The sequence below is a fragment of the Lasioglossum baleicum genome, chromosome 14, assembly GCF_051020765.1.
Source record: "Lasioglossum baleicum chromosome 14, iyLasBale1, whole genome shotgun sequence".
NCBI classification, from domain to species: Eukaryota; Metazoa; Arthropoda; class Insecta; order Hymenoptera; family Halictidae; genus Lasioglossum; species Lasioglossum baleicum.
Genome location: NC_134942.1, coordinates 3,383,911 through 3,405,013, shown reverse-complemented (window position 1 = coordinate 3,405,013; position 21,103 = coordinate 3,383,911). Strand labels below are relative to the sequence as shown.

General features: G+C 42.8%; 1 protein-coding gene across 7 annotated transcripts in view; it reads left to right on the top strand.

Annotated features, from left to right (window-relative positions):
• Nucleotides 1–21,103, top strand: part of LOC143215827 (uncharacterized) — a 362,235-nt gene that overhangs the window by 332,439 nt on the left and 8,693 nt on the right. For all 7 annotated transcript variants that reach the window (XM_076438370.1, XM_076438369.1, XM_076438371.1 and 4 more), the window contains one exon: nt 19,796–20,273. In XM_076438370.1, the coding sequence (XP_076294485.1) occupies nt 19,796–20,273 (478 nt within the window). The remainder of the gene's footprint in view (nt 1–19,795; nt 20,274–21,103) is intronic.

Below are 21,103 nucleotides of genomic sequence, written 5' to 3'. Positions count from 1 at the left end.
TTTTAGCAGCTTCTTTCACCCTTACAAAAATTCGCGTCGCGAGCAACTTCAACCCTCGCGATCCTCTCGCTCCCTCCTAGATTCTGTTCCGCGGAATGTAAACGTCACTTTATTATTATCATTACTATCTTGCCACCGGAGAATGTATGCTTTTACGCGGGTGCTACAGAACGCGCGAACTTCTCCGCAAGTTCGCAACGGGGCGGGAGGTGGAACGGGGGGGAAATGGCGAACAGGATACGGCGGGGGTGCGTCTCATTGAATCGCGAATACAGTCTCACCCCCCGCTGTGTCCGAAATAATAAAATTATTCGTCGACGCTTTAATTAGGAATTCGCGATGGGGGCCTGAATCTCGCGCGTTATCAACGAATTACGTAAATTGCATTGCCGGGAAGTTACGCGAAAATTAGCCCGCTCTTCTCGTTCCTCCTGCAGTTCGCTGGCAAAATTCCGCAAAAATTTATTACCTCGTTACAAACTGTTTGATTGTCTGTAATCAAAAAGTGCTTCTATCTGAGCAGAGTTCTTTAATATTTTCTTTTTTACTGTCAATCAGTATAATAATAAAATGATAAATGAATGATTTGTGAAATGACAAATACGATTTGTATGGTTTCGATGGACTTTCAGAAATTCTATGATAATAAGGGAGCTCGTAATTGTCCGAATAAATACGCGGCGCACGCCGTCGAACAAATTTGCGAGTCACCGGTAACTGGATTAGCGAGATTTGTAGCGGTGATCAATAATTTTGTGAAAATCATGAAATTAATGACAGTGCTCTAATACCCGGGGGATCCATGTTGCGCGCTCCCAGTTGGAACGTTCTAACTTCTACAACACAAACTCGAGAGTACTGCGCGCGCTGCAAATGGGGTCACAAGGATTTACACAATACTTTAGTGCCAGAAATGTTCTCTCGCTCGCCCGTACACAATGCACTCTACTCGACATGATGTTCCGGTGGCTTAATCATTCTCGGAACATGTTCGATGAGCAATCGACAGTGAGCGAACATTTATTAGCCGAGAAACTTCGGTGCAGTTCTAATCGATAACTACAAATCTACATGGCAGATCGAACATTAACTTACTCCAAAAAATAATCGCTCGTTTCATACAAAAGAAACGAGCCACTTGAAAAGCAGCCACTTACACATTTATTCCTTTTGAATGATGTCATCGAGTTGAAAATTATATAATTTAATCGTGTTTTTACCGTTTCGTTTTTGACCTATTTCTTTTTCGTAGCTGCATAAAATCCACAATGATCACTATCCAAAACAAAAACGGCCTGTATCGGTTACGATTAATAAATGTCTATTTAATTCCTTAAGGAATTGTATTGATAATGTGACAAATAGAAGTACAATTTCATGATCCTGGAGCCACTTACACATTTGTTCCTTTTCAGAATGATGTCATCGAGTTGAAAATTATATAATTTAATCGTGTTTTTACCGTTTCGTTTTCGACCTATTTCTTTTTCGTAGCTGCATAAAATCCGCAATGATCGCTATCCAAAATAAAAACGTTCTGTATCGGTTACAATTCATAAATGTCTATTTAATTCCTTAAGGAATTGTCTTGATAATGTGACAAATAGAAGTACAAGAATCGTTGTATAATGATTTCTGAGAAATTTGCAAGGATTCGACTAATTAACGATCCAAGTTCTCTGTTAAATGAACTTAGATTTAGGTTTATTTAATAATTCAATTTTGCAGCGTCTCTATTTCACGTACCCTCCATGTTTGTAGCTATTAAAAATCTAGGTAAACAACCGAGAGCTCAAGCGACACGCACGTACAGTTTAATAACGACAAAATCTTGGTCGCCTGATAATTTGATTTCCGGCAGCCCTAAAACGGAGGGGGCGGTGTACCTCGAAACGCTTTTACATGGAATCCGCAGTGGCATTTCGCTAAAATGAACTCTCTCTCTCACTCTCTTTCCCCTTCTCTCGGCCCTACACAGTATTCTCGATTTATTTACGCAACCGAATGCCGTATTTTGTTTATCCAATAAATTTATCGTTGCGCGCTCGCGAGAATCCCGCTTTCGAGAGTTTCGAGTTTGAAATACAAAGAGCAGCGAATTCCATGGAAATGCATTTGATCGATAAACCCCCGTCTATTCTCTCTCCTGCCATTCTCGTTCAGAATGGGAACAGAGAACAAATATCAGAGAGCATTTGTCGCTGCGGAAAAGCACAACTTTTTCCTTTTTTTCCATCGCCGACCGTGTTCCCTGGCTTTTCATATCCTGTATTATAATGCGGATCGATCTGTCTTAGCCGCGAAGCGAATTAAATGAGCTGTAGAAAAAATTTGCATGGGAAACATTTTCGAAATGTTGCGGACATTGATTTATTAAGTTGATACTTGCCGAACAATCACCTCTGAAATGAAGAATTATGTCATATGTGACTAAACCGGAGATTTTGTGCGGGATAAAAATTGTCTGCATTGGTGAAGTGACATTTTCATTTGGAAAAATGTTCGTCTCGGCTTCGCAATCGACGCGCGCTACGTTGCAGACCACTTCGTTAACGCTCGTAATTCCTCTATCGGTGGATTTCTGCTTAGAACCTGACCTGTGCCACGCCGGAACTTCCGGCCTCGCGTTAAAAGATCAAATTTGCATCGGCGCGCGTTCAAGGAGCATTGGAATAATGAATAGAAATGAAACATAAAACGACCCCGGAGTCCCCCTCCCCTCCCTCACAGAACTCTCCAACCGAACTTTTTCTTTGCATCGAATTATAACTTTTAAGCGGGATGTTTAAGTTTCATAAAACTGCTCTCGAAGATTTTACGGCCGGTGCGCGAAAACTACAATATTAGATGTTCGAAGTTCCGGCGCGATTTCGACAGAAGGCACCCTTCGAGTGCTGCACGACTTTCTTATAAAATCATTGGGAAATGTAATTTGTTCACCCTCGGTGCACGAGAATTTTCTTTATTTTACGGTTGGTCGAATGTATTGTCTGTATTGGAAAAACCACTTTGGTATTGAATCAACGAGAGAATCATCGTGTTCTAGAGTGAATAATCCTAGAGTTGAATGGCAACTGATAAGTGCTATAAAATACAGGTGAAATACTTATCAGAGCAGAATCGCCAGACCACGAGCCGGGGACGTGCAATTCCTTTTTAATAGACTTTTTAATGACCGAGTTGAGAGAATCTCAATGAATAATAATGTGAAAAGTTGCTACACTATGTTCATCCACATTATTTTCTATGTCACGAACGAAATTTTAGTCGCTTTTGGACAGAGTTGAGCAAATTGTAATTGGTAGTTGCAATTACTTTGGCTCAACCAGTAATTGTAATTGCGGACCACAATTACAATTACAGTAATTGTGAAAGGAGTAATTGCAATTGCAGTAATTGTGAAAGGAGTAATTGCAATTACTTAACACGATTACAGTAATTGTAATTGGGTCCAACAATTAATTCGGACCATTCAACCGTTTTCTTATTGTAATTATAGTCTACTTTTGCACATGTAATTGAAGACGTAATTAAATACTCATCTAATTAATTACTGCCCAACTCCGCTTTCGAACAATCAATTAAGAAATTTTCAACAGTGGCGAATTATTAAAAAATCGCTGATAGATAGGACGCCGAGCACTCTGATTTATGAATAATTAGAAACCAGAATCCAGCAGCCGATGGACAGAAAAAGCGGGAAAGGATTTTGATGTTCCCAGATACGTCGACTAATAATTTGGCAGTTGCTCGTAGGAGACTGGAATATTTGCTAATTGGGTAGCGAAAATAGAGTTTAATTCGGGCTCCCCAGTGCTCGCAAAATCAATTGACTGCTCAAGGCCACCGCGCCAAAGCCCCCACCTGTCCGGCAACCTGCTACCAACCTGTCCACCCACGCTCCACCCCGGTTCCACGGAATCTAATTGCAACGGCGGGAAACACAAGGGATCTGTGTACCCGGAAGAGTTATTAGTCATTATTATAAAGTCGTGAACGGTGTTGCACAAGCGCAGTCTCCCCCGCAACGAATCGCAATATAATTTTCACGAGCCGGTTGAGAGAAAAAAAACCGGCGGGGCATTATGGGCGCAAGTAGGGCGCGACACGGGACGGCTTGAAACGATTAAAAAGAACCCTTAATTACTTTCCATTGACATAGACCCGGAGGGTCGCTGATTATTCCATCGTCCCACTCACGAGACCCGACCGGTAATGATGTACATTTTTAGTCGCGCATTCAACTCTCTCCTTCGCCCTCCCCATAGACCGCGAAAGAAAAAGATTTCGAGGGAATGGGACGCCATGGAGAAAATGGGGGGTTGACTTGAGATTTAACGCGCGAACATGTGTCCCGCGTTAATTTGCGAAACGCCGAGCCGCGTTTTATTCGAACAATCGGGAGTCCGTTCTTCAAAGATGGCGCGGTTCTGTGCGTGGAAAGCCCGCGGAAAGAATTAACGTGAACGGAACCTTGCTCGAGATTGTCGATAAAATTTCTTGCAGATTTTTTGATGGATTTGGAAAATATCCGGTGAGAAATTCTTTTCTTATTTTGTTAAACTTAAATAAAGAAATCCATCATTTCCTAATGAAACTTTTAGTAATTGCGGAATGCGAAACTAGTCAATCGACCGTGTAAGGATCAGTGTTAATGAAAGAGTTTTTGTAATTTATTTCGACGCTAAAAACACGTTGCTTTAATAAATTCTACACTGCATTCTGTGCATTCAGCGTAATGGTAGAATTCACTTTAGTACGGACAGCTTGTGAATACACTGTAATTTTAACTCGAAGTATCAAAAGGCTTTTGCAAATGGTTTTGTACTTGCGTATGAAGTCGCCGAGCGAAAGCACTTTGAAGCGCGATTAAATGAAATCGTATTACTCGCTGCGGTCTGGAACTGTTCTAGATGGTTGTTCAAAAAGTGTTGACCGCCTTTCTGCGAATCTGGGGATCAGTTCGTTTCGAATAAATCGCGGTCCATTCACAGCTTGTCATAAAAAATTCTATTGAAAAAGCGGTTTAAACGAATGATTACTGTTCAGTCTGTGAATATTATACTGTGAACGTTATTTTTGACAAATGCTCTATTTTTGAAACGAGGTCGAAATGACGGGTTCTACTATTTTTAATTTACGATTATTGAAATTGCAAAGATGCATCCATTACTCAACTTTATCTCTTTGGGTACATATCATAAAAAATAATGAACAAAAATTCGGATAGACGTGTTCTTATTATTTTTATAAAGAAATCTAAAACAGTCAGTTTTAGCGAACCTAGTGTTAACACATTACCGACCGGTGATTATTGACTAATTTTAAAAAATCTGTGGTACATGACTAAACACTTTTTAATGGAACCTTCAATAGGAACAGCAATTTTCATTGTGAACTAACAAGTCACCCTCAATAACGTCATCTAATAGTTTCATTTAAGATTGTAATGTAAAAGAAAATTTCTATGGTTTCTTTTGATACAGCACAATTATTGAAAATCCTGTTAATAGGCTTTCGATAGGTAAAGTGTTAAGTAGCATAAACTATATTTCTCGATTGTAACAATTGAGGAAGTGACATTTTTTAGACATGTATGCGCTACAGGCTTCGATAATTATTACTTTCATAAAGGAATCCAAAATAGCCAGTTTTGGCGATCGATTATTATTAGTAGCGATGCATGAAATGTCACGAAAACCATCCAACTCTATTCCACTAAAATCAATGTCAGGCAACTTGCATACGGGGGTGTAACTCATGTCGCGAGTATGTTCGTTGGCATTCCTTTCGTTTCGCGGATAGGTGGCAACCCCGGTCGTTCCGCTTTATTCCTCCTTAAAAAGTAATTCCCATTCCTCACACATGACCCTGCCTGAACCAGCACGAAGACACGGAAACACGGAGCGAGAGAGAGAGAGAGAGCGAGCACAGATAGCGACTACTGCGGTGGACAGATAAAGAGAGAAAGGGAGCAGGAAGAAGCGGAGCGGCGAGACCTCGAAAGAGAGAGAGAGAGTGGAAGGTTCAAAGCGTTCGAAAGAGAAGGAAACAGAGTCAGAGGAGAGCGAGAGAGAGAGAGAGTATATGCGAGAGGGAGCAAGCGAGGAGACAGCGGGTGGGCTCGATCGATCCAGAAACACCGTGTGTAAACTACCAAGCATAATCAAATTCCTTTTAGCTTCAATCCCCCGCGTATCGGTTGCAAAGTGGCACTGTTTTCATTCAACTCGACTAAATCGGGCACAAACACGTTGTCCACGAGTGTCCAGAGAAAGACAGGAGGTAGGGATGACTTAGTCTGGACAAGGAGAACTACAAGCGCTAATTACCAGCACCGTTAATTACCGCTGTTCACTAATAATTTTCTGTTCTCGGAGCACGCCCCGTGGAACGTCTCCCTGGTCGCCGATTTCTAGAACAGGTTGCCATCGAGAAAATAAAAAGGTGTAGCTTCGTCTTTTTCCCCGGGAACATCCTCTTTAACAACTGGGTAAATAACCTTTCGCGAAAAATGGTCATTTAGAACGTTTCTGTTAATAAATTCTGTGCCGAAGGTAGCCTTTTCTCGTTTCATATACCCTGTGTCTGTGTCGGATCAAATATTTCTGTCGTTACATAAAGAAATTATTACATATCAAATTATTAGAGAATTTTATATTATTCTTGCAATTAGATTTTGAATCTTTACACCTGTGTATAGCAAAAATGGGTAAAACATAGAACAGTGAAATAATGAAAATAATTTAATAGTGTCACTGCTTATTACATATAAAATTCGTATTCGGTTCTATCATAATATTCAAATGCATTTCGTTTGTTTGTAGTGGAAGCCACGATATTAATTTGCACTCCCATTAATTTAATCGACCACATTCGTGTCTTAAATTGATGGGAGAATTAATTTTTTGGGGGGACAGGGGTTCAGTACTCTATTAGTTAGGGATCATACATCGGTGGCGAATAGTGGGATAAAGATCGAGACTTTCGGGCCACCCAGTATCCCAGAGAGCCCGCCACTGCCCCGTCTACTACCGCGTGCTCCAGGCTTTAATCTAACAATGATTTATGCTTCCCAGTGACTCTCATACTTATTGATTCAAGCCTGTCACGGCCGGTGGAATTAATCTTTCTCGACCGCCATCCATGTATCGTGACACGCTCTTTTTCCCCAGTACACTATATCCTCTATATTCTTTATGTATGTATATCCATCGAATTTCTCTTTTCCTTTTTGAAACCGGATTTCTACAAATCCCTCTGTTTGCTCTCCTTTCGAACCCTGGCTAAAAACGAACGGAGAAGGGGGTATGTTACAGGGGATGCTAACATCGTCGGATTCGATAGGCAATTAATAAAAATGAAAATTCTCGAGAATGGTTGGGCTCGACCGACGAAGGCTGAGCGTCTCTAAAACCAACACGCTACACATTCTGCTCTACGATTGTACCACACCCCCGACCATCGTGTCATTCCTCCCCTATTCGCCTGCTCTTTCGTCTCTCCCCCACCCCCGACCTTCTATCTTCTCTCTCCCTCTTCGTTCTCTCTCTCTCTCTCTTCCCTCCAACCCCTCGGCAGCCCTTACTACCACCAGATAGCGGCCATGAATGTATTATGTACGCTCGGCGAATATGTCAACTGCAGCATTGCGGATTTATACGGTGGCTCCAGGAGCTTTTTTTCTTCCTCTCCCTCTCCCTCTTCCTCTCTCTCTCTCTCTCTCTTTCTCTTTCTCTCTAGGCAACCCCTTCCGGTTCGCCTCTGGCTTTTCGTCTTCAATGTTGTTTCGTTGCCGTCCCGCCCCGTATACGGGTCAATTTCACGCGGTTCGTTCCCCGTATTCATCCGGAGATGATCTGTGTATGTGCGTCGGTTAACCGGGATCTTGCGATGTTTCTATTTTTCCCCGCGTCTCTTTCTTTTTTCCCCCGCCCCCGGTTTTTGATACGACGATTTGTAGCCGACAGACGTTTATGCGATTTCGAGCTTTTATGGAGCGCCTCTCTACCGCGAAAGCCGAGCCGCGTGTAACTTCATTTCGTCGCTCTCGATATAACCCGCAAGCCTCTGATAAAATCTTGTTTCTACGTTCATCATTATCGAACAATTAACTCTCCGAAGTAGGGCCATTTTCGGGATTTTTTAGTTCACGTTTAGGACTACTTTCACTGGTTTAAACATTTCTTTATAGAAATTTTTGGTGGTGCTTCTTGTAGTTAGTCTTTACTCATGATTAGACTGCGGATGTTTATGCATTTTACAATATTTGTCGATACATTTGAAGAAAGTGGAATGAAATAAAATCCTATTTTCCGTGGTAGTAGCCTTTTTAGAACTGAAATGAATTAAAATCGTACTAAATTCTGTCGTATTTTTTATATCCTAGCATTTTTAAAGGCCACAATTGCATAAAGATCCGCAGTCAACTGATGATGTTCAGTTAATTGAATCGATACGAGACTTTTCTCACCCTAACCAACGCTTCCCCAGCAACGTGTTCCAAGTTCATTTCGCAGTCTACTTTGAGCCGAGCATGACGCAGGGGGCAGTGAACGTGTTAAACTAATTTTCGCGATAAGGCAGCAATGAAACTACGGAGTGAACGAATTACGAGGCTGCTAAAAAATTCTGTTTCACCGTTCCAAGGTGTGTTTCGAGTACGGTTCACTTCTGCGAGCGTCCCGAGACAAACGTACCCTGTCTGAGCATGATGCATAGAGTGCGGCGCCGCGATTCCTTTCTTTTCTAGTTCTTTTACACGGCGAGAACCGTTTTCTTTCTCGCCTATCTCTGTTCTCCTTCTTCTCTTCTTCCTGTTCGGAGAGAGGCCCGGTCGTCGTCCGCGGGAAATACTTCCTGACGTCTATTTTAATTTAAGTTACAAAAGACTACTTAAGAAGTTGAGTGAAAGACGAGAGATAAAGGAGGTGGCTTGCACAAGATGAGATTACCCAGATAGATAGAAAGTTTCACCCCGCCGGCTACGATAATAATATCACGCGGCCATGCTCTCCGAGTATACAAGTCGTTTATTACGTTTAATGTAATAAATTTTACCCCGGTAAATGGACCAACATGGCGCGCGCATCCGCGCTCGTGTTATGGAGATACAAGAGAGAGAGAGAGAGTGAGAGAGTCGCAACCGAAAAGCATTAAGGTCCATCGTGTGTCACCGGCGAGATATCGTTATTAAAACGATACACGGGCCGAACAAACAAATCGTACACGTCGATTATATCGATCGGAAGAAAGAGAGACGCGCAACACACACCCCGCTCGACAAAATTAATACCGGCCACGGGTATAAACAATTCCCGGTGTTATTTATTATTTTTCCCGCGCCACCGCGCGCCGCGGCCGGCGAATTAATCAAAACGACTGGACAACCGCGGCGGATCGAAGCGGGATGACTTTTGCTGTAAAATTTAATTGAATTCCTCCGCCGGAGAGGGGGTAATTTATGAGAGGTAATGCGAAATTAATGCCGGACCGACCGTGGCATGATCGCGCGACGCTACACGCGTTGTAATAACGATTTAAATCAATTTTAATAAGACACGCGCCGCTCGCCCTTGCCTTGTCTCTATATTCTTCAATTTTCTTCCACTGTCTTCCTCTAATTATTAATTTCTATGACTGCCTCCCTCTCTCGCTTTCGCTTCGATTAATCGGCTCGCGACGTAAGTGGGAACGATCGGTCTTAAAACCGACGAACGCTATCCCCCACGTCTCGGGAACCCAGGGAGAAGAGGGGGAGAGAGAGTTACGCAAACTCGAAATTACTTTTCCTGATACACCCACCAGAAGTTCATTAACAATTCTTAGTATTCTCTGCCGAGCCGCAAACATCATTTGGACCATTGCCATAAAACATTCCCCGGCTCGTCTTTGCCCCATCTTTTCGCTGGTTTAGCAGTTAAACCGGCTTCCCCGTTCGTCTCCACCCTTGTTATTGGTTGTTAACCCACCCTCGGCTCCATCCACCCTCTAACCTTCCCCTGGCGGAGGTCGGGTCTCTCTCCAGACCCATACGACAAGTCCGAAAAAACGATCGATAGACGACGGGCCTTATTTCGAAAGCAAAATTTTCCGAAGCTGTTGCCAAAGGCTGGAAACACAATATTAAAGCACAATAAAGGTGAATTCTTCTCGATCGAAAATTAAATATATAATAAATTTTATGATTTCGGCGCAGGGTTCGATCATTAGAAAACCAGCAAATGTGTGCAATTAATTAAACATGCTTCTCGACGTTTCGATCCTTATGTGGATCATTCTCGAAGGATTTTGAGAAAAGAATTTGGAGAAGATTTTGGAAAAGAACTTTGAGAAGGATCCGCATAAGGATCGAAACGTCGAGAAGCATGTTTAATTAATTGCACATTTGCTGGTTTTCTATAAATGATCGAACCGTGCGCCGAAATGATAAAATTTACTAAATTTTACAGCAGCCTCGAGAAAATTGTTATTCCGCATAAAAATCCGCGGTCTGATTATATCTATCCGCTTAGAGTGATTCCGATCACTCGAGGAGAGGGATTCGTGGGATCGATGCAATTGTTCTCGACAATCGATGGGAAGACTCTCGAGTGTCTGGAGGCTCGGCAGGGGCGGGGGAGTGCAAACTCGGACTCCGGACCTGCTCTCGGTGTTTCACCTCGCGGAAAATCCCGAGATAGATTCTGATCAAGTCAGAGCGACAATTGATCCGCGCGCTAAGCCCATTATTTGACTGATTAGAGCCAGTTTCCACGGGGGCTCGATTGTACACGGCGGGAATCGCGACCAAAAACCCACCGGAATAATGTCCTATTTAGCGCGGGACATTATCGCCTGTTATACTTCGTCGGGTCGTTCGGTGTTGGTGAATTGATAGGTTATCGGTGTGTTTAGGGTGCCAGAGCGAATCCCCATAGCAACGTCGGGAATACATTTCCACATGATTCCGTGCATACTGTCCGTGTCATGAGTTTGGGGTTAGATCTGCGTCTGTGTCTGTGTGCCAACATTGCCACTACCTCTGGCACATTGTTGCCCTTATACACGCGAGAGACCACGGGGTTCCCTCTGTTCGTCTCTCTTTCACCCTCTTCATCCCTCTCTCTCTCTCAGACTCTCCCTAACTCTCTCCCTCTTAGTACAGTCTCCATTTCTCACCCTCTTGCGACCAAGTCCTCCTCTCTGTTCCCCTTTAATCCCTCTATCGCGCTGACTCTCCCCTACCTCAACCTCTATTCACCCCTCTTGTAGATACACATCTCGCATATGTGCAGTCAAGAGGAATACTCCGCTGCATAGAGGCAGAACAGGAGAGAGTGAGAGAGAGTGAGAGGTAGAGAGCGGTGGTGGAGAGTTTGTCTCATCTTCTGAATGCACGACTGGGCACCGGAAGTTGGCCAAATTTTACAAGTGTAAATCGTCTCTCGCGGACTAACCACCCACCCCCTCTTTGTCACAGACGACTACCCCCGTTGTAATTTCATCGGAACTGGTGCTAGCATTTTTAGCTGTCGTTTCGCGGAGCTACACCCCCCCCCCCCCCTCGGATATTCGCCCTGATTTCGCGGTCTTCGCTTTGCTACGAAATCACGAATCCTCGGAACAGCATTTCAATTTTTCGCCTGTCAACCCTTCAGTGAATATTATATTAATAATTTCTATTTTTCCGTGATACTTTTCCCATTTTTCGTATCCTATAACCTAGTTCGGACTAATACGAACATTTTAAAAAAAGAATTAGCCAAATCGGTCCAGCCGTTCTCAAGTGATGCGCTTACCAACGAACAGCATTTGATTTTTATTTATATATTATAGATTATTTAACGCGTTAATTCGATGAATGAGCGCAATGCGCTTCTCAGCAGCTTCTTGGGAAAGTAGAGCAAATTTAGGAAATGATAGAACATCAGAGAATAATTGAAAAAGAGGTTTTGTAAATGTAGAATAATTGAGGAAGATGATTTCTAAATGTAGAAAACGAATTGACTGTACCATAATCTTTTTAATGAACTGTATACGTAGACTCTCTCCGAAACGATTAACAATTTACAGGAACTTCTACGATCGCCGAAGAACTCCGAACACTTTTCCGATAATCTACGATCTTCGACGTCGAGTCGGCCAACAGAAACGTCGGAAATAATTTCTTTCAGCTTTCCTGTTCATAGCACATTCGATTTGAATTTGATCAGGTTATTAAAACTCGACGTAATATCGAGTCATTAAGATGTTAATCTCGCGGATGGCTTCCTTTTCCCGCGAAAGGGTCTCTTGATACTCCCTTTCGCTGCGTAATTGCTAGAAAGAATGTTTAATAACTGATATTGTAAAAAATTGCAACGACTAGAGAGAGAGAGAGAGAGAGAGAGAGAGAGAGAGAGAGAGAGAGAATAAAGGTCTCCGCGGTCTATTCACATTATTTAACGTCGTGTAAAATTCAGTGAAACGGGTTCTCCCTTTTGCGACAATTTTTCATCCACACTGATCTTGCGATTCCGACAACGCCTGTAATAACTCTAATTCGACTACCTTGCGTAAAATCGAATTCGAACAGTAAAGACCACGATTATTAACAAACTACGAAGCGTAACAATGGGACAGCGTGGAATTAAATGGAAACTTGGACGGTTTTATGGAAACTTTCATTGAATTAAAAATGAATAAAGAAACTTCGGAATTATTAAAATTCTCTCCCGCGTTTTAATCGTTCGGCCGTTCTATAAATTATTTATGCAATATTCCCGAGTCCGCCGTGATCGAACGAGTCGCAGTCGGGATCAAACATCGCGAACATACTTCTCCGATGAAAAAGAGTCAAAGAGCACGCCGCGCGCGGCCATGATATTATATAATATTCTGGGGAATTTTCAAAGACGCGATGTGATCTCCGCTAACAGATCATTTTATTTCTTCGTTTCGTTCACTATGAAATTTTTATATTCATTTTTATATTCACACCGTGCGATAACAGACTCGTGATGAAGATTTTATACAAAATCCACGAGATACGAATATCATCCCTCTTCTTTGTAAATGTTATTACGAAACTGCGGGTTTTACGACTTATGACGAAAATGGGTAGGAACAATTTGAATCAGTAGACATATTAAAACGATTTTGAAGACATCAGCATATTGGTTTCAGCTTAATCTAGTAATTAAAAGAAGAAAGAAATTTTTATTCCACTCCTGTGGCTTGCAATCACTGGGAACATTTTTTATTTTGCATGAAAGTCCGCTGTCTAGTTATTACACAGTGGTTATTTGTCATAAATATATACTGGAGGGTGCTCGGAACCATTTATCAATTTCCGACAAAAATAATTCGGAACAATGAAAATATTTCAATACTGTGAAAATCCATCTAAATACACAAATACAATAAACAATACAAATAAATTTGCATATATGTAGACCCTGTATCTTGTAATAAATGCAGACAATTTTTATCGATCATAAAAATCCGCCTAATGACCGATGTTTAATATTCTTGTTAAAGTAATTTTTACCTGTTTGGTAGTTCTCTCTTCTCCGCAGTCCACGGTGAAAAAGTTCGCGCCTCAAAAGGAGCCTGGTCCCTGTTAAATTGAATTCTGCCAGCGCACACTTCCGGCTGTTTGGAATACGCGCGTCTGAACGTTCTGCGGGGCCTATAAAACACCTGGCTGAAAAAGAGAGAGAGAGAGAAAAAAAAGAATAGAATGAAAGAGAGAGAGAGCAGGATTTATTGATGCACCGATTCTCCCCGTTAATAAAACGTAACTTTAACTGTCCCGGCCGCGTTGGTTTCATTAAAAATTTAAATGGGCCGTGGACAAGCTGAAAATTTACTTATGCATACACGAGAAACCCGAACGCGGCCGTAAATCACCCCCGCGGTGGCTTTTAGCGTTCGGCAAAAACAAAACTCGACCGGTCGGGTACGATTCGATGCCGATTAATGGAACTCTCGCGATAACGACTAGCAAGTAACGATCGCATAACGCGCGCGAATGTTTTCACCAGCTCTTAAAGACGTCGGGGACGTCGCGGGGATGCTAATAAAATCCGAGGAGACGGTCGTGCGATCTCTTAATCGCCTTTGAAGTCGCGAAACACATGGCCCGCGACTCCTTAAGCCCCTATTCGCGACCCCGCCGCCATCGACAATTCCATCGGATTATTTAATTAGGTCTCCGTCGCGTGTGCTCGTTAAACCCGTTACGGAATTGACGACTAGACTGGTGATCTTACTGCAAAATAAAAATTGTCTGTGTCAATTACAAGAAAAGCTTGTCCCGTAAAATTCTTCTTTTAACACGGTCGCTGCCAGAATTTATTTCTGCAACAGTCCTCACGGTTACGTTATTCAATTAAATGCAATTTCGCCTCCTCAATTCAGTAAAAAGTTACAAATTCTCTGAACACACATGCATTACCATTTTAAGTAACGAAATTTCTTTCAACGTCGAATCGTCGAATGGGTAAAGAACATCCTGAAACGTCGAACCAATCGCAAAGTGCTGTCCTGTTATTTGCGTTATTAGCACCGCGCGAAGAAACGCACCAGAACGATAAGAAGAGAAACAATAGATTACAGGTACGAGGGAAGTTCGGCGAAAGTGAAGCCGGCCGGGGCGCGCGCTTAAATATTTAAATCGCCTCGAGTCGCGAAGTTCAAACCGCCACCATCAGTTTCACTGGCGGCTTTAACGTGATTACGAAGTTGCCACAGTTTACTCAGTCGCGCTTGAACAACAGCCAGCGTATAACGCCGGTACACTATACCGGGTGTGCGATTACACGTGTCAGAAATTTTCAACTGTGCCAGGAAATCTGTGGAGACAGTCCAGACCAATACGATTGCCTAAACATTCAGATGTAACGTACGCCATTCTTGTTCCTCGGAGTGAGAGTCTGAATTTTTCGGGGAATGTGCCTCGATTAGTGCTGCGAGCACTTTCTTTTAAAAAAGGTATGAATAAATATACTCTATTAGTTTTAAAATCACAGAATTCAAGTTAATTTCGAAATTTTTCCTACATGCCGTATGGTTTCTGGAATATTCGAAATTACTGAAAGCTCTTCTATAAACAGGGTATAAACAAACGAATGTACTCCATTAATTTTAGTATCACAGGTGTGATGATTTTCTACAGGGTCATCCGTTTTTAAACGGCCAAACGTTAACCAGCTGTAGAGGACCCCAAATGGAACAACTTTTACCCCTATCACTTTTTTTTTAATCCGAAGGTCATACAAAAAAGTTTATTCAATAAAAAAGATGCCCCTACTTATTTTAAACTAAACAAAGGAAAAACCATCAAGATTCATCATTGGAGTCCTGAGATATTTAATTTTATGTAAACTCAAAAAATGATGTTTCTTCGCAATTATCTGGAAATCAAGGCCGAAACAAAAAAAGTGATAGGGGTAAAAGTTGTTCCATTTGGGGTCCTCTACAGCTGGTTAACGTTTGGCCGTTTAAAAACGGATGACCCTGTATAAAGTTAGTTTTGAAATTTTTCCTACGTGCCCTACGATTTCTGGAAAGTTCGAAATCCGAGACAGGTTTCGAGGGCTGTTTCCACCCTCTCTGCAAGGACGTTCGTCAACGAAAAAAATATCCTCCGTCCCTTAGAAGCCACTCGTCCACCCCCAAGCTAATCCAACGCATTCTTAACCCCCTTCGGATCGCCTGCATTCTGAGATTATTCCAAATTAAGCTTGTTCATTACAGCAACCAGTTGCGAGAGAGAGAGAATCGATCCTCGTGCACTTGGCTACGAGTCTCAGGTCACGTAGAAGCGTTGCTCGCTTCTTTTCATTGTTAGCCTCCTCTCTTTAGAGGACCTTGCTCCTTTCACTCAGTCCGATCTTTCTCTCTGTAGCTGTTGTCCTTTCTCCCACCCTCGAATCACGACTACGAAGACAAACCCCCCGGCGTCTTAATCGGCGGGACACGCGGGCAAAGCGGAACCGGAAGGTACAAACCGGAAGCCAGCGCAAAGAAAACTCATTCGGACACGCGACCTTTTATTTCTTTGATGATTCGTTTCTCTTTCTCTCTGCTTTTTGTCGGCACCCTCTCGCGTATTTATCGTCGTGATTTCCTGAAGAGCGAGCCCCTTGTATTGACTCTGTCCGACCATAGCCGATGCCACTTCAGGGCTTTCACCCTTGTCGCCGCCCTTTCACCCTCTTATCGATTCCCGGACCCGTATCCTTTCAATTAATTGATCGACCGGTTTCTCGCGCCGGTCGTTCCTCGCCTCTCGCGTGATTTTATACGATTATTTATGATGAATATTTCAAAATTTATTTAGTGGAAGGAAGGGTATAGCACCCGAAGTATGAATAGAAGCGATTGGACGTTAACCCGGCGTTAGTTAGGTGGGATCTCACAGACCCCACAGATTTTAGATTGATCGTAACATTAAATGAATAATATGTGTGTTAGTGTTCTTGGCGCAACGGTTCGATCAACTAATTACGAAAAAGCAAATTTTGCACGTTAACTTAAACTTTCGACGTTTCGATCCATGTGTGTGGATCCTTTTCAAGAAAGTAGAAAAACTGCGTCTGAAAAAGATTTTATGATGTAATAAACAAAAACTGATCGTAACATTGTAACAACGCGTGACAGTTGTTAAGTATTTTTGAATAATAAAAATTTAATTTCGTGCATCTGCGTTTTTACTCTAATAAATTACAAGCCTCTTAAGCAATACCTAATCTTATATTTATGAAAAAGGTAATTATTTCGGGGGGTCTGTGAGACCCCACCTTACCACTTACGATACATTTTCCCACCTTACCAACGCCGGGTTAATAAAAATTTCTAAATGTGTCGCGTGTGTAAGCAGACTCCCCAAGAAATTGTTTTCTCACCCCCTTCGAGCCCCTCGACGCGAACACTTGTCAATATAAAAAACACTTGCGTCTGCAACGAACGACCGCGAAACAATGTCGAAGATCTCGCAGATGAAACGCTATTACCTGCAGGTATAAATACCAAGTGGCCATTCGCGGTCGATGTCGTCGATTCTGTTGGAGCCGGAGGGGGTCCAACTTCCAGCAGCTGATTCAGCTGGTCTTGTTGGGGGTTGAAACCCAGCGGTTTCTCTCAGCGCGAGCACAGACTTGAGAACCACACCGGAATGGAACAGTCAGCTATCGAACTCCATGACGTCGCGACATAAACAATTAGTTTTATAGATAATAAAAATCCAAATAAATAATCTTGATAACTATCGAGAGGATGAAACAAGAAAACCGTACTCACCACGGAACGGTAGGCGTAATGCGTCGTACACTTGTACACTGTATACTTTCTACGTCTGGATAACAAATAACGCGGTTGACACGGTCACATTGTCACACTCGGAAATACAGAAACTCGCGTGTGTTCACTTTCACTTTCATTATACTAATGACAGCGCGGTCAAACCCTTGGGTCCGCGAGGGTTGCAGGTCCGTCGCGGCGGTGGGGTGGCTACCCTCGAGAATTTTGATGGAGAGGGGCGACAGATCCGAACTGAGTCCCCGACGATCGGCGATTGCCGCCGAACTGGGACCGGTTCGGAGGGGAGGCTCAGCGATTGGTCCATCGCCGATTGGCCCTTGCGCGCGATCGAGAACGCGGGTTCATACTTGTGTTGCACCAAACATCGTCGTCACGTTCCGAGAATTGTCCCATCCATTAACGTATCAATAAATAAACCGGGTGAGCAGGTAGCTTGGTGGGACAGTTCTCGGAACGTGACGTAATGTTTTGTATCGAAGGGAATCGTATTCTTCGTTCCGAATCTTGTGCAAAACAAACAAACAAGAAAGCGAGCTAATAAAAACGTGGTAAAAACAATGGAAAGAGCATTTCTTTCTCTTCAAGGCACTTCTTTTGTTTTTTCAATTTCATTAACATTTCGATATACCAGGTGTTTCTGAAAGTATGCTTAAAAAATGCACAATTTTTTCACGCTGATTTCAAAACTGGTCTCAAAATTTGTCTACGACATCAGGATTTTGCAAGAAATCGATTTTTGTGAACAAAACTAAAGTAATAATTTTTTCGTTGAACAGATTTGAAACAGCGTGAAAATATCTACGGGAAATGATATATAGCATGTTAAAAAAATTTTCCGCGCTGGAGAAACCACAGTTTCTTGAAATTATACATGTTTCACGAATTTTCTCAACGTTAAAAAACGTTCGTACCATGATCTCCCTATTTTTCCCATATTCTGCAGTTTCAGCTTTAATTTTAAAAAAATTTCATCGCTCTACCTAATTTCTATCGAAAGTTCTTTGATTTTGAATCGAGTTTGGTACTTTTCCAGTGATCCCTTAATTTTCTTGAGGAGTGCAGTTTCGTTTAAGATTGCAATGTAAAAGAAAATCTCTATGCTTTCTTTTGGTACAGCATAATTATTTGAAAATCCTATTAACATGCTTCCGGTACGTAAAGTGTTAATAGACAGGGCGAATAGATTATTCGGTGCTTGCTGCTACACCTATGATAAATTCTCCAGATATCGGTAACATTGGGCGCGACACCGAGATAGTATTGGAGCTCTTAGAACCCTAAAACGCCTAGACAGAAAAGCCCGTAAGATACAACGTCTGGACGGATGTTAAGTCTGTGGCTCGAGGCTCTTTCTACCGCGGGTAAACGGATTTACTCGCAGTGCGATTGCGGTTCGAGTGCAACTTGCGATTGCTCGTCGGACCTCGGCCCTTTTCTTCGACCCTGAAGCAGCTCGATGTTAGTTCAGTTGAACCCTCCTGTTGTCAATTGAACCAGTCCGAAACCGAGCACTCTACGAATAAACATGAAGCTTAATACTCGAGGGTTGATAAGTAAACGGGTCTTTGTGCGAAATGAAAATTGTCTTCATTGCAGGAAATACATACCAAATAGGAAGTTTATTCTTCCTTTAATAACTTGAACCTTTCAGGGATGAGAGGAGAAGTCTGAATCACCAAGAGATCATTATATCGTAACATGTAAATTGACAATCCATCGTAGTCCCCGAAGGACTATTAGAAAACAAATTTCCAAACTTTCCTAACTCTCGGAAAAAATATTTGAAAGTATTAAAACGTTCTGTAAAAGTTAAAGAGATTAGAGCGTGAAGATTCGTGGGGTTTGAGTTAGACAAGCGTGCCGTATTCGAGCCCCGAAATCCAACAAATCAGCGGGTCCAAGTGGCGGGCCGAAACTTTGTGAAAATGACGTCGCCGCTGGCATCAGCGGACAATTAAATTATCGTCGGAGCCGAGTAGATAACGATGCACTCGAGGTACAACATAAACCACGAGTTACGTAGCCTGGATTATATATATAGGTAACGAGCACATAGGTGTTTTAGTTCACCGCTCGCGATAAGTGTACCTATGTAGCCGGGGATCGGATTACAGGGGTGGTGAAACAGGGGATTCCCATGGGTGGCTCCATCTGACGTGGGGTGCGCCAGGATAAAATTCAGATCTCTCTAGCGATCGGTAAAGTAGGTTGCTGCATGAATTTTCGACGGGTAGGGAAGGGTACATCTGGAAATTCGGCGGGTAAAGACTTCTTCGAGATCCCTGCTTCGAAATCTTCGTTCATTTTTCCCTGAAGACAAAAAAGGATCCGCTAACTCTGGGTCTAAATATTAGAAAGAAATGCTGAATTGTTTATTAACAAAAAAAATGTTGATATCAGAACTCTTTACCCACCGTTTTACACCCTACATAGAAGGGCCTGGTGTTTCTAAGTTTGTAGCAGTTGTGTTTGGACATGTACGATAACAAATCGATTGTTCTGATTGCAGGACGAGGTGCTGACGATATCAGAGAAGGTGGTGGTTCGGGTTCACGATCTTGTCACGTGGCTGTCGCCAGCGTTGGAGTGGTCATGGGGCCGGGAAGTCTCTTACCCGCCGACCCCTACCTCGTCCCCGGAGAGCAGTCCGTTGAGGTACGAGATACCACAGCCCCAGGTGCTCACCGACCCCGGCATCGATTTTTCCGACGTCGATAAGCAGCAGAAGGAGTACGAGTCCTACCACAACACCAGGAGGACCGAGTACGGCACGCAGACCAAGGTAGTCGTCCTCTCGTACCCAAGGTACTGTCGGTACCGGGCCCTGTTGCGAAGGCTCGAAGGGGCTGAACCTGCTTGGCTATGCTCCTCCGTCGCTGCAGCCTTGGGAGGGTTCATGGCCACACCGGGCACCAGGGTACTCTTCTGCAGGGACACCTTCGACTATCCGGACCTTGAAACGCACGAGCTGCTTTGCAACCATTTAGGTGAGTTACCTACCGAGTTGGTCTCCCTTTCACTTAGGGTAATCGCAGACCTTACCTAACTGTATCCTTGATCGGGAAGACCTAAGAGCTCTCTCTAAATCCCTCGAAGTAATAACTAGACTGCGGATTTTATGCATTCATGACAAACATGGGCACGTACAGTTCGAAGCAGTGGACATGTAAAAACTACCGTCGACGATGGTGCCTGCAGAAAGTGATCGATTTAGCATGGAATGATCCTCCTGTGTCCTGCAATCAATGCGAACATTTTTCATTTTGCATAAAGATCCGCAGTCTAGTAATAACCTAAAGTATAAATTCGAATTTCAATTAGGAATTCGCCCTCAAGGGGCCTTCTTAAATACCAAATACATACATACATATATACCATTCATTTCGACGAAACACCGCACACGCGCCATCAAATTTCAAACAAGCCGCACCTCAATCACACCGCCACTGGCGGCGGCGTTTGATCGGTCGCCGCTCTTCCACAAATGGATTCAAACGCGCCGAATCTCTATCGCACCGCGTCTCAATCATTCTTTCTCTCAAACACATACACACTATGTATTCGCGTCCCACAATAAAGACACATTTAACCAGTTGCGATTGAATGTTGTCACATTGGCGGCATCGTCACTATGCTATTTTTCTGTAAAGTTGCAGATAAATAATGTAGACAAAATATTAGTTGTATATCTTCCATTTTGCCCAGCACGCAAGACTTTGATACACGATCTACTTCTCTGAGCAATATGTATACATATTCTTTAATACATATTTAAAAAAGATCTTAGTGACATTCAGTCACCAGGTCAGAAAAACTT